The 20862-nt window shown below is 39.2% G+C and overlaps 1 protein-coding gene across 14 annotated transcripts in view; it reads right to left on the reverse strand.

Moving 5' to 3' along the window:
• The window catches only part of UBAP2L (ubiquitin associated protein 2 like), a 41159-nt gene that overhangs the window by 18975 nt on the left and 1322 nt on the right, over nt 1-20862 (reverse strand). For 6 of the 14 annotated variants that reach the window (XM_055324113.1, XM_055324109.1, XM_055324111.1 and 3 more), the window contains exons 2-12: nt 17960-18089; nt 16741-16818; nt 16068-16178; nt 11495-11663; nt 11000-11095; nt 10546-10591; nt 9947-10059; nt 7347-7421; nt 5408-5460; nt 3713-3798; nt 1283-1454 (exon numbers count right to left, since the gene is read on the reverse strand). In XM_055324113.1, the coding sequence (XP_055180088.1) occupies nt 1283-1454; nt 3713-3798; nt 5408-5460; nt 7347-7421; nt 9947-10059; nt 10546-10591; nt 11000-11095; nt 11495-11663; nt 16068-16178; nt 16741-16818; nt 17960-18049 (1089 nt within the window). In that variant the 5' untranslated portion in view covers nt 18050-18089. The remainder of the gene's footprint in view (nt 1-1282; nt 1455-3712; nt 3799-5407; nt 5461-7346; nt 7422-9946; nt 10060-10545; nt 10592-10999; nt 11096-11494; nt 11664-16067; nt 16179-16740; nt 16819-17959; nt 18090-20862) is intronic. The other 8 variants (XM_055324118.1, XM_055324116.1, XM_055324117.1 and 5 more) reach the window with 2 other exon arrangements.

Consider the following 20862-nt stretch of genomic DNA (forward strand, 5'->3'; position numbering starts at 1 on the left):
CTTCTTTCTCACCTTTTCTCACCTGTCACCTTTCATATATGACAGAGTATCAATTACCAAATTACTATTAACACATAAAATTTTAAGACAGTAGTTAAAAACTGACAGTTCTGGATCAGAGGCTAGCTCAGCTGTTTCCTATTTAAAATAATTACTATAATCCTACTACTAGAAAAATAAAACTATATGCACACACATGGTCTCTTACCTCTTACAACTACAGTGTACCTCCACCAAAAAATAAACAGACAGGAAGGGAAAAGCAAAGAGAAAAAAAGAAAAAGCAATTCTTCTTAGGATATGCTGTTAAAAAAAAAATTGGTCCCTCCCCCCCAAAAAAGGTCTCTCCCCAAATGATCCTTATTTACTGCAAATAAAGTTTCCTTTAAGTTACAAAAAAAAAAAAGGTCCTTGCATCATCTTAGTTCAGCTTAAATGATTTTTTTTTTAAGATTTTATTTATTTATTCATGAGAGACAGGGGGGGGGGGGGCAGAGACACAGGCAGAGGGAGAAGCAGGCTCCCTGCAAGGAGCCCAATGTGGGACTCAATCCCAGATCCCGGATTCGGGATCACGCCCTGAGCCAAAGGCAGATGCTCCACTGCTGAGCTACCCAGGCATCCCTAGCTTAAATGATTTTTTTGCTATAGTTAACGACCTTGAATGTTTTAGCTGAATCAATGAGTCATATGGCCATAAGTATTCTATGTATTAATAAACAGTATCACTGTTGCTCTCAGTTGTAGAGCCCTTATCCATGATCTTATTCCATCTTTCTACAGCTCTATAAGGCACGCAGAGCAAGTGACCTGATCCTTGCTCATAGAAAAAAGGAGTAACAGATAGTAGAAACATTCAGGAAAACCTCAAGTTTTTGGAAGTCTAATCCAAAAACGTCTGGTTTAAACAAATTTATGGTAATTCTGCTCTATGAAGAAATAGGGAAGTGCTACAACCTTCCATAAAAGTTGAAGATTAAAAAAAGATTATAAAATTTTATGTCATTTTTTTTCTTCTTTAAGAGCAAATAATGTTCAGCACAGTGAGCATTGAGTAAGTGATGCTGACTCATTTTTAGAAGACTTAGTCCATCCAAAACGAAGTCCTCCTCTGGTGGCACCCTTATTATACAACTCTTTATTTCTACACCTAAGAATGCTTAAGGCACAAAAGGGGATGCTTTACCCTGCCCCAAATCTGTGTCACCAGAAGGCAGTACTACATGTATGTGCTGGGGTTGGCAGGAAAGTGTGGTTAAAAGACACCATGTTTCTTACTTACCATACTGTGATGAGAAAATGTGTTTCCAGAAGCAGGCTGTGTTATGGCACTCTGCTTCGAATTACTGAACACAAGAGGCTGGGCAAGAGAAGGAGCCTGAGATGGATCCAGATTAGATGAATCATTCTCCACTGAAGATGGTGTCTTCCCCAATAGAACAGCAAGGTCAATTCTAGCGGAGGGATGCAATATCTTGATAATGATGGAACATTCTATAGCATTCCCCAACTTCCAACTCAAATTATGGTTAGGTCAAAATAAAGTCACACATCAAAAACACAAAGACCTGAAATGCTTAATTTGCCAAAATAATTGATATATAAGAGCCAAACATGATCTAGCTGTATTCCAGTGGTGTTGTCAACCATAATAATGTTAAATATTTCAATTTAGTGAAATCAATTTAATAGAATAGCAAATGTTAGTTTGAACACAGCATGATATTGGGCCAAAATTTACAAGTTTTTAGCCAATTATTTTAATACTGAATACTTGTCATTACCAATACCTAATACATAAAAACATACACCAGAACACTGGCATCTTTTTCAAGTGTCTTTGGAATTACCCCCCTTAATTTTTATAAAATTTCCAAAGTTGGGCAGCCCAGGTGGCTCAGCAGTCTAGCACTGCCTTCATTCAGCCCAGGGCCTGATCCTGGAGACCCAGGATCGAGTCCCGCATCAGGCTCCCTGTGTGGAGCCTGCTTCTCCCTCTGCCTGTGTCTCTGCCTCTCTGTCTCTCATGAATAAATAAATAAAATATTTTTAAAAAAAAAAGTTTCCAAAGTTAGTTGTGGTATAATAAAAACATATAGCTTGACTTTGCCTCTAGTTCTTGGCACAGAGCTTCTAAGACCCTTAAAATTTCCTGAGTGTGTTTTGTTATTTTTATTAGAGAAAGTGAATCTTAAGCAGACTCCATGCCCAGGATGGAGCCCTACATGGGGCTCCATCTCATGACTCTAAGAGATCATGACCTGATCCAAAATCAAGAGTTGGATGCTTAATTGACTGAGCAACCCCAGGTGTCCCATAATGAGCCTTTTTTTTTTTTGAAAACTTTATTTATTTATTCCTAAGAGACACAGAAAGAGGCAGAGACACAGGCAGAAGGAGAAGCAGGCTCCTTGCAGGGAGCCCAATGCAGGACTCGATCCCAGAACCCCAGGACTATGCCCTGATCCAAAAGCAGATGCTCAACCACTGAGCCACCCAGGCATCCCAATGAGCCTCTTTCAACCAAAGTGTACAATAATGAGGTTACTCAGAGTAAGAGGCCCCCCCACATAGCTTCAGGAAGGGGGCTGCCACCAGAAACACCAGGAAGGGGATTAGAAGATTAGAACTTTCAGCCCTGGCACACCCTACCCACTTTTACTGTTGGAAGGGAGCTGGAAACTGCCTTCAACAGCCAACGGCTTAATCAATCAGGCCAATCTAAGTAATGAAACTTCAAGGCTTTGCACCCCATGCCATGCCCTGCCGCATCCAAGTCTTATATTTGGCACCGGTTATAATAAACCAGCTACAGCAAGGAAACTCTTCCTTAAGTTCTGTGAGTCATTTTAGCTGATTACTGAATCTAAGAAGGAGGCTATGAGAATCCCCAAATCTGTAGTCAGCCAGGCAGAAATGTGTGGATAGCCTGAGCTCAAGTTGCAGCTGACCTCGAAAGCAAGTGCAGTCTTATGGAATAAAGGTGTCAACTAGGGTCTGTGCTAACTCTGGACACTGTCAGAATTGAACTGAATTACTGAACATCTGGTTGGTATCAAAGAATTGAAGAACTGGTTTCAGAAAAACAATACACCTCACTTCTGGGGACAATGTCCCTAATATCCTATTTCTAGTGCAATTTAGGACCTTCTGAGTCTAGACCTATCATACCTATCATACCCACGTCTAGAAATAATCCAAGAGGCTTTCCAGGGATAAAAATATTCCTGGTAGGTATATTTCCTTCTCCTGACCCTAAGACCTAGGGTTCAAGTTCAAAAAAGTTCATTAGCCAGATCCTAAGGTAGAACTGATCGATTTACTCAGTAGACTCAGTGGACAAAGATTTTAATTATAAAGCCTGAGAAGCTCTGAACAGTTCTGCAAACTCAAATAAATGAAAATATTTCCATGTTTAACTTTACCTTACTACCAGAAAAGTTACATTATGCTTAAGTTTTAATTCAGATCGACCTATGTAATTAAAGAGGCTATTATGAAGAGAATCATCTTTAAAATTATAATATATGGACTTCTACTCAGTAAATCTACTCCTATAAACCTATCGATCAACTGGAGAGGAACCTAGTAGGCTTGGGTACCATTACTACCAGCACCATGGGAGCTTATAAAAGGCCCAGTGCTACTCCTCCTTGCAGCTCTCTCACCAGGTCCTCCTGGGAAAAGACGCTGAACTTTACCACACACTTGCCTCTGACCAGCAGTGATTGTCACATTCTCCGCAGGCAGAGGTACTGAAGACACATTAGAGGCAGTGAAGATCTTGGTCTCAGAAAGCTGGAAAACAGAGAGATTAGTCACTCCTGGTGTTAGGTGGGCTACAGTCAGAAACTTGGCATACGTAAGTGGAATTTAATACCAAGGTAAAGGAAAAACCCTCAGAAAAGAGAACCACCTACCCAGAGGAACCCTACACGGATTGACTTGCATGCCCCTTCTAGACAGGTTCAATGATTTTATCGAGAGGGTAAAATCAAGAAACCTAATAAAATATAGTGGAGTCACAGGATATGCACATTCAACTTATGAGAAGCTGAGTACACACGCCACACAGAAATAGAGAAACCTTATTATACTTTCTCATCAGAGTTCCCAACTCCCACCGCTACCCAAACCAAACTTTAATCTTCCACTGCTCCTTTCAAAGAAAGGTTACAGCCAAGACAAAGACAGAAATAAAATAATTTAATTAACTCCTAGCTTTTGAGCAGTAAGAACCCAAGTGCTGGTGAATTAAGGTCTTTTTAGGGATAATTTCAACAATATGCAATTTTTGCTTTAATAGTGACTTTATTACACCTACTCTTTGCATTGTAAAACCCTAAAACTCGATAAGCAATTGTTAAGGAAAAACATCCTACTATGTAAAACTTATTTTGGTTTTGTTTTCACTTTCTGATTAAAATCTCTTCTCTAAAAAACAGGGAATCCATTCCTCCAAATATACCATTCTCTGAAAATTGCTTAAACAGACAAGCCAAATCATAGAAAGTATTCACAAGGCAATCTAGCTCAGTTACAACCGAAAAGAATCACCCTCTGATGCTGATGCATCTGAAATTTTAAAAACTCAGATCTCACAAATCAAAAGTTTGACATATCACCCTCTCACTGTATGAGCTGTCTTGCCTGAATAGATACAAATATATGAAAGTAGACTGAAAATGTTAAAAAAGTTAATCCACGATCACTGAAAACTAGAATTCACAACAAAAGCTTGACTGTGACCAAGAATCAGCAGAATTCTTCTGCTCAGGTTCTACTCCAGAGAATTCATGGAGCTTGTTTATGTGTCATCTTTGTACCACCCATGTATGAGGCTTCCAAGTTGAGTCAAGCTGGAAGACAGCCAGTTCTATATATTCATCTCAATTACAAAGTTGGGCTTCAAGTGAATAAAAGGGTTCCAGAACCAACCAGATTGTAAACTTGAGGACATGATACCGTATCTTTCATTTTGCACCCACCTCTAAGCCAATTACAGGACCATACTTCAGTGCCTGAATGTAAACCAAATAACGGAACTAACTCCAAAGGAGTCATGTGCCACCAGCAGCTATTACTCAGTGCACTACCTGCCTGACTCCATTTCTGGTGCCCTACCCAACCACCATCTCTTCCTGGGATAAATCCGACAATCAGATATTGGACTTACACAGGTGCACTTGCCCTTTCCATAGTCTGGTTCCACAGAGTCCTGTTCATGCCCAGTCTCCTTCATATAACATATGTGAAATGTTCTGGCTCAGAACACTATTTTGGATGTAAAAGTTTTGGGTCAGAATCTCAAGGGTGATTTTAAGGGGTAGAAACATACCCATTTTCTATCCCTAAACACCACTTAAGGATAGAAGGCACTAGTGAGGAATGACCTGGGAATACCTACATCTTCATTCCAATCTTCAGTTCCCCACTCCTCTGTTGCAGTCCTCCACGCACCTGGCAATAAAGATAAAACAGTGAAGTACTTTAAGTGCCAATACAAAGCATGTGCAAAAAACACTAATGTATCAACATTTTGGCAGCCTAAAGTGTAACCAGATTTTAGTAATCAGAAGGGATTCCTAGGCTCTAAGGAGAGAAAAAGACTAGAGAGTGATACCTCAGAACACCAGGGTTTTAATAAGATTATGATTTCACACTTACTTTCAGGTTTTGTTAATTTTAACAGCAAAGACAGTGGGGGTTTGGGGGTGGGGGGACCACAGACCCAATGCTCCAGGCAATCTCTTACATCCTTCAGCCCTCTGACTTAGTGGTCAGTTCAAGTGAAATGGCAGTAGCCAATGTAAACCAGAACATAAACTACACCTACTCATCTGATATAAGACAACACAGTGGGCAATCTGGAGAGAGAATAGCAGTGATGAGGAATACAAATGGCTGCCACGTGATCATGGAACAGCAGTGAAAGTGGACAGGCTTCCAAACTAAGGGCAGGGACAAACATCTGCTATAGGAGCTCACTTTAAAAATGCATACTCAGCAGCAGTCAAATTTATAGATCTTTTAAGTCTAACCACAGAAACTCTCACAGGTCTGCTCTTTTCAGAAGACACTGGACAAAACTGAAGAAACAAATGTGTCTGTTAGTTATCCTAATCCTAATCCTATAGAACATGGCATCTATCTGCCAAGGGCACTGTGCAGACAATGCAGGTGTACACCCTCCTCATGGTGGTAACAATGAAGTCAGGAGAGTTTCTAGAGAAAAGGTTCATCAGCAATCAAACCACCTTAAACACTCCTATTGTTTTGCTTCGTGTATACATTATCCTCAGAAAGGGAAACTGTTCTGAGAGCCAGGATTCTTCCCTTAACCAAAAGACCAGAGTAAGAAATAACAACCTGCCTATATAAAAGGACAAGAACATTTCTCATTTTCTTCTCTAGAACAGTACACACCGATTAACTTTAAAGCCTTCTTTCCAAATGAAGAAGCTTTGTTCTAAGAATGAAAATCTGGCATTCAGATATTTCACTGTCTCTGAAGAGAAATATTCATCTACAAAGCCCACAGAAATTCTTCTAGGGGTGCCCGGCTGACTCCATCAGTAGAACATGCAATTCTTGATCTTGGGGTCATGTGTTTAAGCTCCATGTTGGGTGTGGAGATTACTTCATAATATAATCTTTAAAAAAAAATTAAATTCTTCTAAACTTTTGATAATGAAGTAACTCTATTTCCTAGAAAAAAAAGATGTTCATTATAATGCCTCTCCCAGGCCATTATAACTGGTCCACGGAAATTCCAAACCACTTAAAGATGGCAACCTTCTCCAAACCAAAGTTCAATCTCAGGTCAGACAAGTTATAAAGCACATTCTTCTCTCTCTCTGGTGACACTCTTCTTCCTCTGCATTGACATCCATCCTGCTCTAGATAAATGGAGCCCAAGATCTGTCCATATACATAATCCTGGAGTTCAAAGTGACCTGGGAAGTTACCTCCTACTGACAGACCCTCTCAAGGCAGAAATGTTTCCTGCACTCTGGCGACTGCATCTGGGATGGAAAGGAAGAACGCAGATGCCTACTTGATCCCATACAGAATGCACAGTCGTGGCCAAGAAGGCTGTACTGAGGAGGCACGAAGGAATAGAAAGAGCACAAAGGGTCTGAATGACAAAGGTTTTCATTCTGTCAGCAGACAGTAGTCAATGTAAATGTTAAATATTCGTTAATGGACAAAATTTTTTAAGGAAAAAAAGCACAGAATATGAGAAAGGCAGAAAAGGAAAAAAAGCAGGATGACAGAAAAATGACATATCCACAGATATTTCAATTCATAAAAATCTGTAAAAATATCCGGGGCAGTTTAGGCACCTGGATGTATCATACCAGGAGCAGTCTCAAATTTTCGGGGATAATTTGACCCCTCAACCCCAATGAAATCAAGTCCTGAAACAAAAAAAGAAAAAAAGAAAAAACAACCAGTGAAATTTTGCTTATGAATGAGAACATTTTCCCCAAAAAACATAAGTCCCATTGTACCTGTGGATATTTTAAGGGTAGGTTTGAAATTCTCTTTAAGTAAAATAGGGAATTTGAAGTATGCTATCATGAAAACAGAGAGATCATGCAGGAAGGTCAGTTCAAACTGCAAAATGAACTGAAATGCATTTTACAATTCTTTCACATTAACAAGTTGACAGCAGCATCACATAGTTTTTCATTCAGCCACAAATCAGATTTCTGATTCTAACCTCCCAAATCTGCCATTCTCTACTCAAAAGACATAAATACACACCTCATAATTCCTAGTTTTCCAAACTACATCTTTGCTGAAAACAGCTAAGGCTTGCAATCTTGCAACTCCATGCCTAATTTTCTAGCCACAACTGAAAACAAACCCCTTAACACCTATTATTTTTTCTACCAATGATAAAAAATCAAATGCCCAAGAACTAGAACTCAAAAACAGAAAGTTTTGTTATTCAGACTGCTACACTGCTACCACTGCCTCTATAAAACCATCAAAAGATGAATGAAGTGCAACTATGTGCCTCCAAAGAATAAAAAAGATATTTCATAGCCAACTGGTCTATGTCATAAAAAGATAACCATCTTGTCAATAACTCAACTTCAGCCTCCACCAATGGGAAAATTGTATTCAAAATGAATTTCTAAGATAGTGTGATAAACAAAAAGCTAGTAACATTTAGAACCTGAGGTATAATATAACATTTTGTTGGCAGTAGATGAAATGCTTGTGCCAAAGGCTATCCTAAAGACAGAGACAAAGATCAATGATATTTGAAAAGGGGCAAGGCAAATAAATGGGTAAGGAGTCAAAGAACCTAACTCACACTCTACTATTAACTCATTTCCCCCTTTACAGGAAAAAAAGGTCTCAAGCTCTCCATGTGCTGGCTCAGGCATAAGGAAGTTGGTGATATCATAATAATAATTTCCCCCTTTACAGGAGAAAAAGGTCTCAAGCTCTCCATGTGCTGGCTCAAGCATAAGGAAGTTGGAGATTCCATAATAAAATACTCTGGAGGGCAGCCCAGATGGCTCAGGGGTTTAGTGCTAGTGTCGGCCCAGGGTGTGATCCTGGAGACCTGGGATCGAGTCCCGTGTCGGGACTGCTTCTCCCTCTGCCTGTGTCTCTGCCTCTCTCTCTCTCTGTGTGTCTCTCATGAATAAACAAATTTTTAAAAATCTTTTTATAAATAAATAAATAAATAAATAAATAAATAAATAAATAATAATAATTAAAAAATACTCTGGAGCCTAGAGACTGTTCTTATTTAAAAGGGTAAAAGTGGGCAGCCCCAGTGGCTCAGCAGTTTAACGCCGCTTTCGGCCCAGCGCATGATCCTGGGGACCTGGGATCGAATCCCACATTGGGCTCCCTGCATGGAGCCTGCTTCTCCCTATGCCTGTGTCTCTCTCCCTCTCTCTGTGTGTCTCTCATAAAATCTTAAAAAAAATAAAATAAAATAAATAAAAGGGTAAAAGTAGGGACACCTCGGTTACTCAGCAGTTGAGCACCTGCCTTCGGCTCAGGGTGTGATCCCAGGATTCAGGATCAAGTCCCACATCGGGCTCCTTATGAGGAGTCTGCTTCTCTCTCTGCCTATGTCTCTGTCTCTGTCTCTCTCTCTCTCTTTCATGAATAAATAAATTAAAAAATAATAATAAAAAAAAGGTTAAAGTATCTTTTATTCCAAAACACATCTTGCTGTATACCACAAGTCTAAAATATCCTTAAATATATACATCCTACTCAGATACAGACACTAAAATTAGCTAACAACAAAAAATCTTATTCAAAAAAAATAAAATAAAATAAAAAATCTTATTCAAACCCCCTAGTATCCTTTGATGTTCAGAAGACCATCCAATAAATAAATAGAGCTAGAAAAATACAATTTCCTTTTTTCCTAGATATGGAAATTTTTCCAAAAATGAAGGGAAAAAAGGTATTATCTCAGTGCCAAAAAATAAACAGTGAGCTTTGATTCTGGGCAGTGTTCACCTCTACAAGTAGTGGCTTGATTAATTAATTAAGGATACCTTTTCAGAAGGCAGAGCTAGACACCCTAACAGAAACTCTACGAATCATACCTGGACCTAATGGCAGCCACACAGGGACACAGAAAGAGCATGGGCTTTGAGTCCAGCAATTCTGAGTTCAAATACTAGCAAATTTCACTCACAACCACCCTTTCAGTCTGTCATCTGGAGAGGACGATCAGTGTCAATCTCACAGAACAGTGATGAAGACCAGCTGAAATAGCGTTATGAAGTGCCTATAGGCACACAGTCAGGGAAGAGAAGAGACAGCATTTCAATGGCCATCTCTATCTCCCCTATCTCTGCACCCAAAAACTATTCCTCTACTTGTAAATGTGACCACAACCTCAAAGTAATTATTTCCTTAGGTTTTTAGAGACAGGAAACAATAAACAGTCACTCACTCGTCCCATCATCTGGTTCGAAGTGGCCAGTGTTGTTCCACGTATTCCCGCTATTATTGCCATAGTTATCATCAGTGTTGGCCGGCTCTGCATAATCAGCTGGGTTAAAGGTTCTGGGGGTGGGGGAAAAAAAGCTTAAAAGAGTCTCTGACCTCTAAGCAGCACCAGCAAATATTAACTCAGCGAGGAGGGCCACAAGAATCCTGACTTTTTCCTAGTACAGATCAACCACAGCCCCATTCTACAATCCTGTATATGTCTCCTTTCCTCACTTACCTAAATTCTATGGTATAATCTCAATTTAAATCTTGACCTATTTTGGATTAGGACATCAATAATCATAATAAAATCCACACGGAATATTGGAAGACAGCAGTTATATGCATTCAAATGAAGCTATGAGAGGTAATGACCCAGGTGGTAAACATTTATCTGTAAGCCCTAAGTCTACATACCTATTTGATTAAATGATCTAGAAAGCTTTCTAATTGCATTTCGGTTATCCTCAGGATACCAAGATACCAGCCACTCTAAAATATTATAGTGATGCATAGGGGAAAAATAGTTAAAAAGTCTGGCATCAAATCAATGAAACCTACCCCATTCCTTGAGCAGAAAACCTTCCTCCTCGTCTACCAGAGCCACCTAACAACAAAAAAAAAAAGAGAAAGAAATGTTTTAGAAATTAATATAAAACTACCTTGCTAACTAAGGTAACTCTGGAATAGTAAGTGGTTGATATTATTAAATATTTTTTCTATCACCCTGTAGTATAGTCAATATACTACAGTAGTACACTCATTACTATTGACAGATTGTTCCTTTGCTGACCAAACTGCTGAGTCCTTAAGCAAATACTTTAACATCAACAATAAAGACTAAAGAAAATGACACCTACCTTCTTTTCCACTTCCCACTCCACAATCTCTATAATTTGCATAACATCTCAACAATTAAGGTCATGAGATGCCATGTAAATTTGCTGGTTTTCAAATAAAGTAAACCCGTATAGAACTAGCAAGAATAACCCTGCCCCCCCAAGAAATCGATCACCTCTGCCTCGGCCACGTCCTCTTCTGCCTCTTTCTGTGCCTCTTCCAGAAGGCCCTCCACTCTTGGTGCCATCTAATCCATTTTCCTGACCCCGAACTAAAATTAAAAACACAGATAGCCAGAGCAGAGTCAATAGAATTTACGTAAATATGTAAGTAGCACGTACAGATGGTGTGGGGAGACAAAAACAAGGAAAAGAAAATGAGCTGGAAAGATGGGACATGATGGTTACTAGGGGAAGGTCATGAACCACAACAGAGAGGTCTAAGTCAGACAATTTTACAAATGACTGCAGGGTAATTTCATGCCAAACTGGTAGCTGTAGCCAGAAAATGGTACATATAAGAGATACCCAGGTCTCAGAACAAATGGAGGCAAGAAAAAATTAAAAAGAATGATAAAATGGTGACTACGTCCAGCCTAGCAGAGCCCTGACATCCCTGATGTCCAGACATTACTGACCCACAGCTGGTTTTGATAAAGCCCTATGCATACACTCTCGTCCACGGCTGGCACCTCTCCCCCGTCTTGGTGGCCCACCACGTCGCCGACTATAGTCTCTGTCACGGTCTCGATTTTCTTTGCCTTCCTCGTTGGATTCCGTTTGGCCACCATCCTTCTGTCCTGAGACTCCCTTCTTCTTCCCGACCATCTCCCACGAATGCTAAAGAAGAGCAGAGCAATGACATCGAATCAATATGGATTGCTATTGGGAAACCACAGGTAAAAGCTGTGAAAACTGTTAACCATTCCTCTCTCATTATCCAAATCTAAAACATTTCTACTAATTTATATCTATTTAAATGGAGGATACAATCTCAAAACAAATTCTATCACTGCAAAACTAAAATACTTTTTTATACAGGAGGCACTTATAGCTGGATTGCAGAGATCACTTCCAAAGGGATGGTCAAGATCATCCAGTGTAGTCACTAGGCAAATTAGTCAAAGAACCTAGTTACTGGTCCTTATCTTTCAAGTGTGTTTCCTGGGCTGAAAAAATTAACTCCCTTTGGATTCAGTGACACTCAATTTTTTATAGTCTTATTTATGTCAAAGCAGAAAAGAAACCTAAAAGTTTCTAAAGGTTGGGGCACGTGGGTGGCTTAGTGGTTGAGTGTCTGCCTTTGGCTCAGGTCGTAATCCTGGGGTCCTAGGATCAAGTCCCCATTAGGCTCCCTGCAGGGGGAGCCTACTTCTCCCCCTGTATATGTCTCTGCCTCTCTGTCTCTCATGAATAAAATCTTTAAAAGAAGAATAAAATAACTTAAAAATTAAAGTTTCTAAAGGTTAACTTTGAATTCAGAACGAATGAACAGCATAGGCACTCTCTAATCAAGCAACCAGAATTTAGGAGAATAACTACACCTACTCCTCACTAAACCACCCCCAACCCCACTCCCTGACATGCACACCAACTTCCTTTGCTAAAAGACCAGGTAGCAGTCAAGAAGGCACAGCCCTGGCCCTGAGACATGGACTATAGGAAGCCCTCTATTCCAGGTTTTACACACTGTATTCTATTTATACTTCCTAACTGGATATAGTCCAATTAAACTTTCCCCAAAGCAGAATAATCTATGATTCATTCCAGACTGCATGGAGGGAAAATTTGTGATAAGGAAAATAAGCTAATCCGTCTTGCAAAAACCTCATTCCTCAAGAAATGAGTTTTATAAATTTGAAATTTTAAAAACACACCCCTTCATTCACACTATCTTTGCAGAAAATATGTACAAACCAAAATTTCCAAACACCAAAACTACCAGATATTTACTAGCCTAGTTACCATCTTACTCAAGGACCTAGTGCTCAGCAACAGCTATCTAATATCTAATAACTTTCAAGAATATGGACCAAGTATAATATGAAATGACTTAATTTTTCCAGGGTTGACAATATTGTGATCATATAGAAGAGTATCCTTCTTTAAGGGAACCATGCTGCAGAGTATTTTATGACGTCTATAACTTTCTTCCAAATAATTCCAAGTGTCCATCAACGGATGAATAAAATATGGCATATACATATATTAGAATATTGTTCAAAAAAAAAAGAGAATATTGTTCAGCCTTAAAAAGAAGTGAAATTCTGACACATGGCCATAATATGAATATCTAAAAACACCATGCCAAATAAGACATAAAAAAGCAAATACTGTATGATTCCACTTACATGAGGTACCTAGCATAGGCAAATTCATAGAAACAGAAAATAGAAGAGGTTACCAGGAGCTGGCAATATGCGGACAGGGGTTATTAATAGATACAGTATTTAGGAAATGAAAAAGTCCTGCAAATGCATAATGCTAATGGTTGTACATCATCAGTGTACTTAATGCCACTAAATTGTACACTTAAAAATGGTTAAAATGATAAATTTTAAATATATTTAACTATAATTTATTTATTTAAAGATTTTATTTATACATGAGAGACAGAGAGGGAGGGAGGGGGAGAGAGAGAGGCAGAGACACAGGCAAGAGGGAGAAGCAGACTCCACACAGGGAGCCCAACGTGGGACTTGATCCCCGGTCTCCAGGATCAGGCCCTGGGCCAAGGCGGTGCTAAACCGCTGAGCCACCTGGGCTGCCCTTTCACTATAATTTTAAAAAAGTTTTTAAGTTAAAAACTCAGCTTAAAATTATAGCAAAATCATATTCACATATTCTGAAGAGTCTATAATAGTTCACTAATAATTTTTAAAAAGATTAAGTATCCATCCAGGACTTGGCAGCTCCTTGTTGCCTACCCTTCCAGTCTAAGCTCATTCCACACTACAACTGGTGGGTCATTTTATGCTCACAGTAGCTTCGATTCATAAGTTATAGTATCCCTATTATAACTAAATCTGCATCAGGAACCCTGGAAACTAGACTCAAAACAGCTAGCTCTCAGAGTTTTCAGCTAGTCTGTCTGGCAAGTTTCAGAAACTTCTCACCTTTTTCCTTCTCTATGGTATGTATCAGCTGCTGGCACTACCCAGGTTTATAAGGAAAAGGAATTACTATGATCTTCCCAAAGGTGCTGCCAGTTTTCTGATAAGATCTCATCCACCAACATCCAACTTCCCTTGGCAGTTGATATTACTCCCCACTTTCACTAGTGGCTGTTTTATTCATGCCACAAGCCTACATTCTCCAGTTTATTTTCCTTTCTGATACTATAGAAGGTTAGATTTGCAGCATTAGGCAGAAGATGCTAGAAAGTGAAACAAAATGTGACTTATGCAAAGAAAAAGAAAGGAAGAAAGGAAGGGGGAGGGAGGGAAGAAAGAAATCCAGACTTTTTTTTTTTTAAAGAAGTTGTTTTTTTTTTTTTTTTAAAGATTTTATGTATTTATTCATGAGAGACACAAAGAGAGAGAGAGAAACAGACACAGGCAGAGGGAGAAGCAGGCTCCACGCAGGAAGCCCGACATGGGACTCGATCCCGGGTCTCCAGGATCACGCCCTGGGCTGGAAGGCAGATGCTTAATCGCTGAGCCACCCAGGTGTCCCTGAAATCCAGACTTTTAAAAGCCAGGACTAGTCCCACTCTTCCCCTAACCCAAAAATCTTCAGTAAACTCACAATGAGCCAAAGGCACTATTATCTAATTATCCAGAAAGTAATTTTCAAATAAGATCAGTAATGTAAAATCAAAAACCACATTTTTTTAAAAAGTAAACTCTACACCCAACATGGGGCTTGAACACAAAACCCGAGATCAAGAGCCCCATACTCCCGAGCTAGTAAGGTTCCCCTAAGACCATATTTCTGAAGAGAAAAATCCACAAATTTAAATTCAATGATTAAAAAAATTTTCCCACTGGGGCAGCTGGGTGGCTCAGTGGTTGAGCATCTGCCTTTGGCTCAGGTTGTGATCCCGGGGTCCTAAGATCGAGTCCTGTATCGGGTTCCCCGTAAGGAGCCTGCTTCTCCTTTTGCCTATGTCTCTGCCCCTCTCTCTGTGTCTCTCATGAATAAGTAAAAAAATAAAAAAATTAAAAAAAAGTTTCCCACTCTTATTTCCTATTGTCTCAAGGAATCTGACAAACCTCCAATATTTAGCTAATGTGATGCTGTAATACCAGTAAGCTGATCTCTCAAAGGGTAAAAAACTCTGGTTATCTATCCCAACCAAAGATCCCCAGTGTAAGACCAAGTAAATGAAAATTACTTTAAAATGATACATTGCTGTTAAAACAATAAAGTTCTCTGCTAAGCGCTACAGGAACATTCCAAAGGTTAGTAAAGCAGAACCCCTGTTCTTAAGGGACTTAACAATTTGGGACAATGATAAGCACAAAAATGTAAGGATCTCATTAAGTGGAAAAGAGAAGAGGTGAAACTTTAGGGTAAGAGATGTCATCTCAAGGAAAAAAAAAAAAGATATCCCGTCATCTCCAGGGATGGTCAACAGGCTGTTAACTCTCTCTACTACCTCAACAGAAATTAAGTTCAAACAATGAAAATGTATTGTATTTTTTTTAAAGATTTTATTTATTTATTCATGATAGTCACACACACACACAGAGAGAGAGAGAGAGAGAGAGAGAGGGGCAGAGACATAGGCAGAGGGAGAAGCAGGCTCCATGCAGGGAGCCTGACGTGGGATTCGATCCCGGGTCTCCAGGATCGTGCCCTGGGCCAAAGGCAGGTGCTAAACCGCTGCGCCACCCAGGGATCCCTGAAAATGTATTGTAAAAGGTGACACTGATGGGAATATCTTGAAATGAGAATCTGCTAGTTTCTATGACTTTGTTCAACACAATAAAACAGGTGAGCAGAATGTTCTATGATTAGTAACTAAGGCTAATATATAGCATCTCCAATTTAGGCCAACTCAGTCTGGAAAACAGTCACTAGCCTGGAATGAATAATTTAGTCTAAGCTAATTAAGGGAGATGGATTTTATGTTTTCTTCTACTTATTCTATATAAATTTTAAGTATCTGCAACCCACAGCTCCATTTGGAGAATAAAGTACTCTCCTTTAAGTTGAGTTACTCCACTTGCTATTTTTAGAATATTCTGAGCTTCTCAGCCAAGGACCCACTTTCTAGAACACTCTATTTAAACACTCTACCGTATCTGGGTTTCCTTCCAGTAGGACATTGATGGCTCTGTTGACATCTCCATTGCAGTCATGCAAAGCAATGACACATTCATCTTGGTTCTTGCCAGTGATATCAATCAACTGAAAGAAAAAGATCAGCAACCATTATGAACAAGTTTGCACTCCTCACAAAAGAAAACCAGGTGAACAAGAGAAAAGAGAGAAGACACCAGCTGAGTCTGAAAGAACCTCAGGCTTAAAAAACCAAAATATGCATAATTTTGGTATGCTAGTTCAAGAAGCAAAATATGAACAACTGTGATTAGGGATGGGGTCAAAAGTACTTATAAAACAAAGAGTAAAATATCTGATAGAGAATCAAATCCAGAAGCACACAGGCTTCAGCATACTGTGAATTTCTACAATTCCTAGATGGCACAACTGCTCAAAATTGCTATAAATATGGCATCAACAAAGTCGTCCAATAAATAAGTTAAAATTAAGATAAAACCTTTTCGAATAAGGTAGCTGTCCAAAGGGGGACAGTAAATCAAACAAAAGCACTTACAGGCTTAATACATTTCAGGTCATAATTCTTTCAATATCTACAGTACAAAATACCCTGGTAGCCACCTATGACATTTAACTACGTTTTAATCCTGAGGTCTTTCCCCATCGCTTAGAGCAAATTAGCAATACTCACTTGTTTCACCTTTTCCTCAAAGTCAGCATCATTATGGTCTGAAATCATCTGTGCAAGTCGAATTTGTTCCGCAGTAGCCTAGGAATTAAGTCAAGTTCAAGAAAGCATGATCAAGAGACAAGAGTTTAGAGAAATAAGAGGGACCTATGTAGTCAATAACCCACCCCATCTCCCTGCCCAATTTCCTTCTCCTTGCTACAAATGACCAAGTAACAAAATGCTAACACCAGTTAAGATACCTAAATTGGGACGCCTAAATGGCTCAGCGGTTGAGCATCTGCCTTTGACTCAGGGTGTGATCCTGGGGTCCCAGGATCGAGTCCCACATCAGGCTTCCTGCATGGAGCCTGCTTCTCCCTCTGCCTAGGTCTCTGCCTCTCTCTCTCTCTCTGTCTCTCATGAATAAATAAACAAAATCTAAGAAAAAAATAAAATAAGATGCCTAAATTTGCAAAATGACAAAGAACTAAACACTGAAGCTGTCACTATTCTGCTCTATGATCCTTAAAAAAACAGGAAGCTTTTTCACCAAAGTTCACAGTTAAAGAAGCTCCCATTTTGGGATCACAGTACCTCTTTGAAACATTTATACCTCAAATAATTCATTTTTTATTTACAAAGTCACGTGTAAACCCTATTCCCATTCCTGCAAGAACCAATGCTACCCTCTTATCTCTAGGCTTGAGAATAACATAAGATTTCGTCCTGGGGAAATGCTACCTTAGATATTCAAAGCACAGGACCCGGGGATCCCTGGGTGGCTCAGCGGTTTAGCGCCTGCCTTTGGCCCAGGGCGCGATCCTGGAGTCCCGGGATCGAGTCCCACGTCAGGCTCCCGGCATGGAGCCTGCTTCTCCCTCCTCCTGTGTCTCTGCCTCTTTCTCTCTCTCTCTATCATAAATAAATAAATAAATAAATAAATAAATAAATAAATAAATAAATAAATAAATAAATCTTTTTAAAAAGGTTTAAAAAAAAAACAAAAACAAAGCACAGGACCCATTCTTTCCAAGTCTCATAATGCAATATTGAACAACAAAAAGCAAGCACGTTGTATAGCATATCAACAATCATCAGGTTCTAAGTAAAATGAAGGACTAGAAATCAAGAATAAAAAACCCAAACCAACAATCCAAAGCAAAGAATGATGCTGCACTGAATGGAAACCAACATCAACCAGCAGTGCTACCAACAGATCCATACCCCTTGGGTTCTTTACCTGCGGCCGCTGCTTGTGCTGCATCTGGTTTTGGTTTTGAGGTTGTTCCCAGTTTCCCCGGGCTCGGTTAGTGCCCACCGACGTCATCATTTACAGTATATACAAATAACAGTATTTACAAGGTAGAATACTGAAAGAGTAAAAAAAAAAAATTTAGAGGTTAAATATGGGTAAAATGTATTTTCATTGTCTTTCATCAGCATCTTCGCCATTTTCATTTCTTTAAAGGAAAAAAAACAAAAGGATTCATCTGTTGAGACATATTTAGTTGACAAATTCCTTAAGGAACAATGGCTGTTAATCTATTTTTGTAAAACAAGAAATATAAAAAGCATGTGTCAAGTGACAGTTTTTGTTTTTAAGTTATTATGGGCATGCTTTGGTTCCTAGTCCCCTATACACAGGCTTAGCGAAGTTTTGCTATCTTAATAGCAAGCAAAATGATGTTAAGAATCAAAAGCCTTCTACACAAAAATATCTAAAGTCCCTTTGACAAAAGAAAAGACAATCAGCAAAACCTGGAAAATAAAAGCCTTCCAGGAAGGGGATTAGTCTATACTCCAAATAAAAATAACTTAAAATATTGTACTCAAGTCTACCTATGAAAAGTCCTATCTTCCTTACAACCAGTTTATATAAATTGCATGTGACCCCCATCACTTGGGAAAGGACAAGCTCAAGTTTAGTCTTTCTCCCTCAAGTTGTATCTCTCGTCATGCAGTGGGAGCTTGTATAACCTTCAACAAGGCAAGTATTGGCCCCAGTGACTTTGCTCAGAATCTCAGTTCCCTAGATAATTCCAACAGTTTTTGCAGCTACTTCTGTTGACCACCTACTCCACAGTTCCCAGGCACCAGAAATGCAAATACCCTTTACCACTCACCTTAATATACAGATCTGTCCCAAACCAAAAGCATCTAGTACAAAGTTTTATTTGGAAGAAAGGACTTCTAGGATTATCATTTTAAACTTGAGACACTATTGCCAGCAATAGTACTTTGTTGAGTCTTTAGAGAGACAGAGAGCATATAGAGCCTTTCCCAAAACGAGAATGGTTTTCATTATTAACAGTTCTAGCAAACTAGGATTCTCCTGAACTTAAGTTCCCTTCATTCATACTTTGCTTTAACGCAACCTCGGCTGTTGCATTTAGTAAACAAAGAAAATATTCACAATATGATGGAATGTTCAAAATATGCCATTACTGTGTTGTTTTATTCACTCTCAAAGAGGGTAAGTTTGTATTTTCTGCTCTACTTATAATTTTTTCATTAATAAAAACTTTATATGGGGTAATGCTAAGCTGCCCAAAGACAATGCTGAATTTGAGGAAGAGGCAGGTTGAGCCTCTAAAGGAATACAGAAGGATTAATTATTAGGTAAGTGAATTTCACCAGTTTTTCAGGTTACAAAGAAAGCTGACTTCTCTGTGGATATATTCTTCACCAAGTTGAATCAAGTTTTTTTTGATACAATCAATAAGAATTAAGAGTTTTTCAGTCTCTATCATCAGAATTTATTTTTTTCTCGGATTTATTCATTTATTCATTAGAGACACAGGGAGACAGAGAGGCAGAGACATAGGCAGAGGGAGAAGCAGGCTCCATGCAGGGAGTCCGATGTGGACTCAATCCAGGGACTCCAGGATCACACCCTGAGCAGAAGGCAGATGCTTAACCGCTGAGCCACCCAGGAGTCCCTATCATCAGAATTTCTGAGGAAATCTCAAAGCTAATTCTTTAACTACTGTCTCTTCTCCCTACACACATGCACATGTGCACACAAAGGCCTGTACGTATTTCCAACTAGTACAGGATTATTTGCTACACAGTAGTCCATTTTCCCAGACTGGCATTATAGCCAAGTTTCATCACTCACAAAAGAACAAGTGTTCTTTAACCAGTACCCCTGGATTCAAATCAAAGAGAAAAATTAAAACGGACGAAAACTATTATACTTACTAAGTGGCTCTAAAATGAAGTTTCTAATGCAAATAATAAACGCTTTTGTAACTTAGAAACTGGCTGCTTTCTACTTCACATGTGGTTTCAACCTACAACCGTAATACTATAAACTGCATGACTAACAATACAGATAACTGCATGTACTATACCAGTGTAAATATATATTAAAAAGTCCTCTTGAAAGCCACTTAATTACCGAAGGGGGGGTGGGACGACCCACCACTCCTGATCACTCCTGCTGTTAACTTCATCTCTCTCTTACAGGTGCTTTGAGACATGTAGCTAAGAAAATTTTACCGCCTAGGTAGTTAACACCACTGAAGGACGGGTCAAACAAAACTAAGTGATCTGGGATGGATCACTGGAGGGCACAAAATCAGTAGCCTTTTAGTAGCAAGCAGAGACATGTAACTAGAGTTATCACAGTGGAATGGAGGAATCTTAAGAACTTTTCCTTAGCAAATAAAAATATTTACGGGAAACACATGAGATGTGTTGGGAGACCAAGGGAACAGCGTAGAAACAAATACTGGTTTGAACACAGGTGTGTCCTTGACCATCTTTTGAAAACCAGCTACTTGAAAAAATAGCCAGAGAAATTTTACAGAAAAAAATAAATAACAAGTATTTATTGAGTATCTACTATGTGTCCAGTACTTTAGGAAATACAAAAGCAGTATGACTCGGTTGCTGCCCTCAGGGAGCTTACAATCTAAGTTGAGCAACAATTCAGACACTCTGAAGCTGGACTGGGATGGGTGAGGCTCGCTACCTCTAACAGAACGACTAACTCCCTTAGGTGCTTTGTGGAAATGACCCTGCGTCCCCTTCTCGGTACACTCTAGTCTAATTTTAAAAAGAGTACTTGCCAGATAGGACACATTCAGCAAAGAGGGGCTTCAAAACTCAGGACCCAAACAGCCCGACTTAAGGTCTTTC

Source organism: Nyctereutes procyonoides, unplaced genomic scaffold (assembly GCF_905146905.1).
Source record: "Nyctereutes procyonoides isolate TBG_1078 unplaced genomic scaffold, NYPRO_anot_genome, whole genome shotgun sequence".
NCBI lineage: Eukaryota > Metazoa > Chordata > Mammalia > Carnivora > Canidae > Nyctereutes > Nyctereutes procyonoides.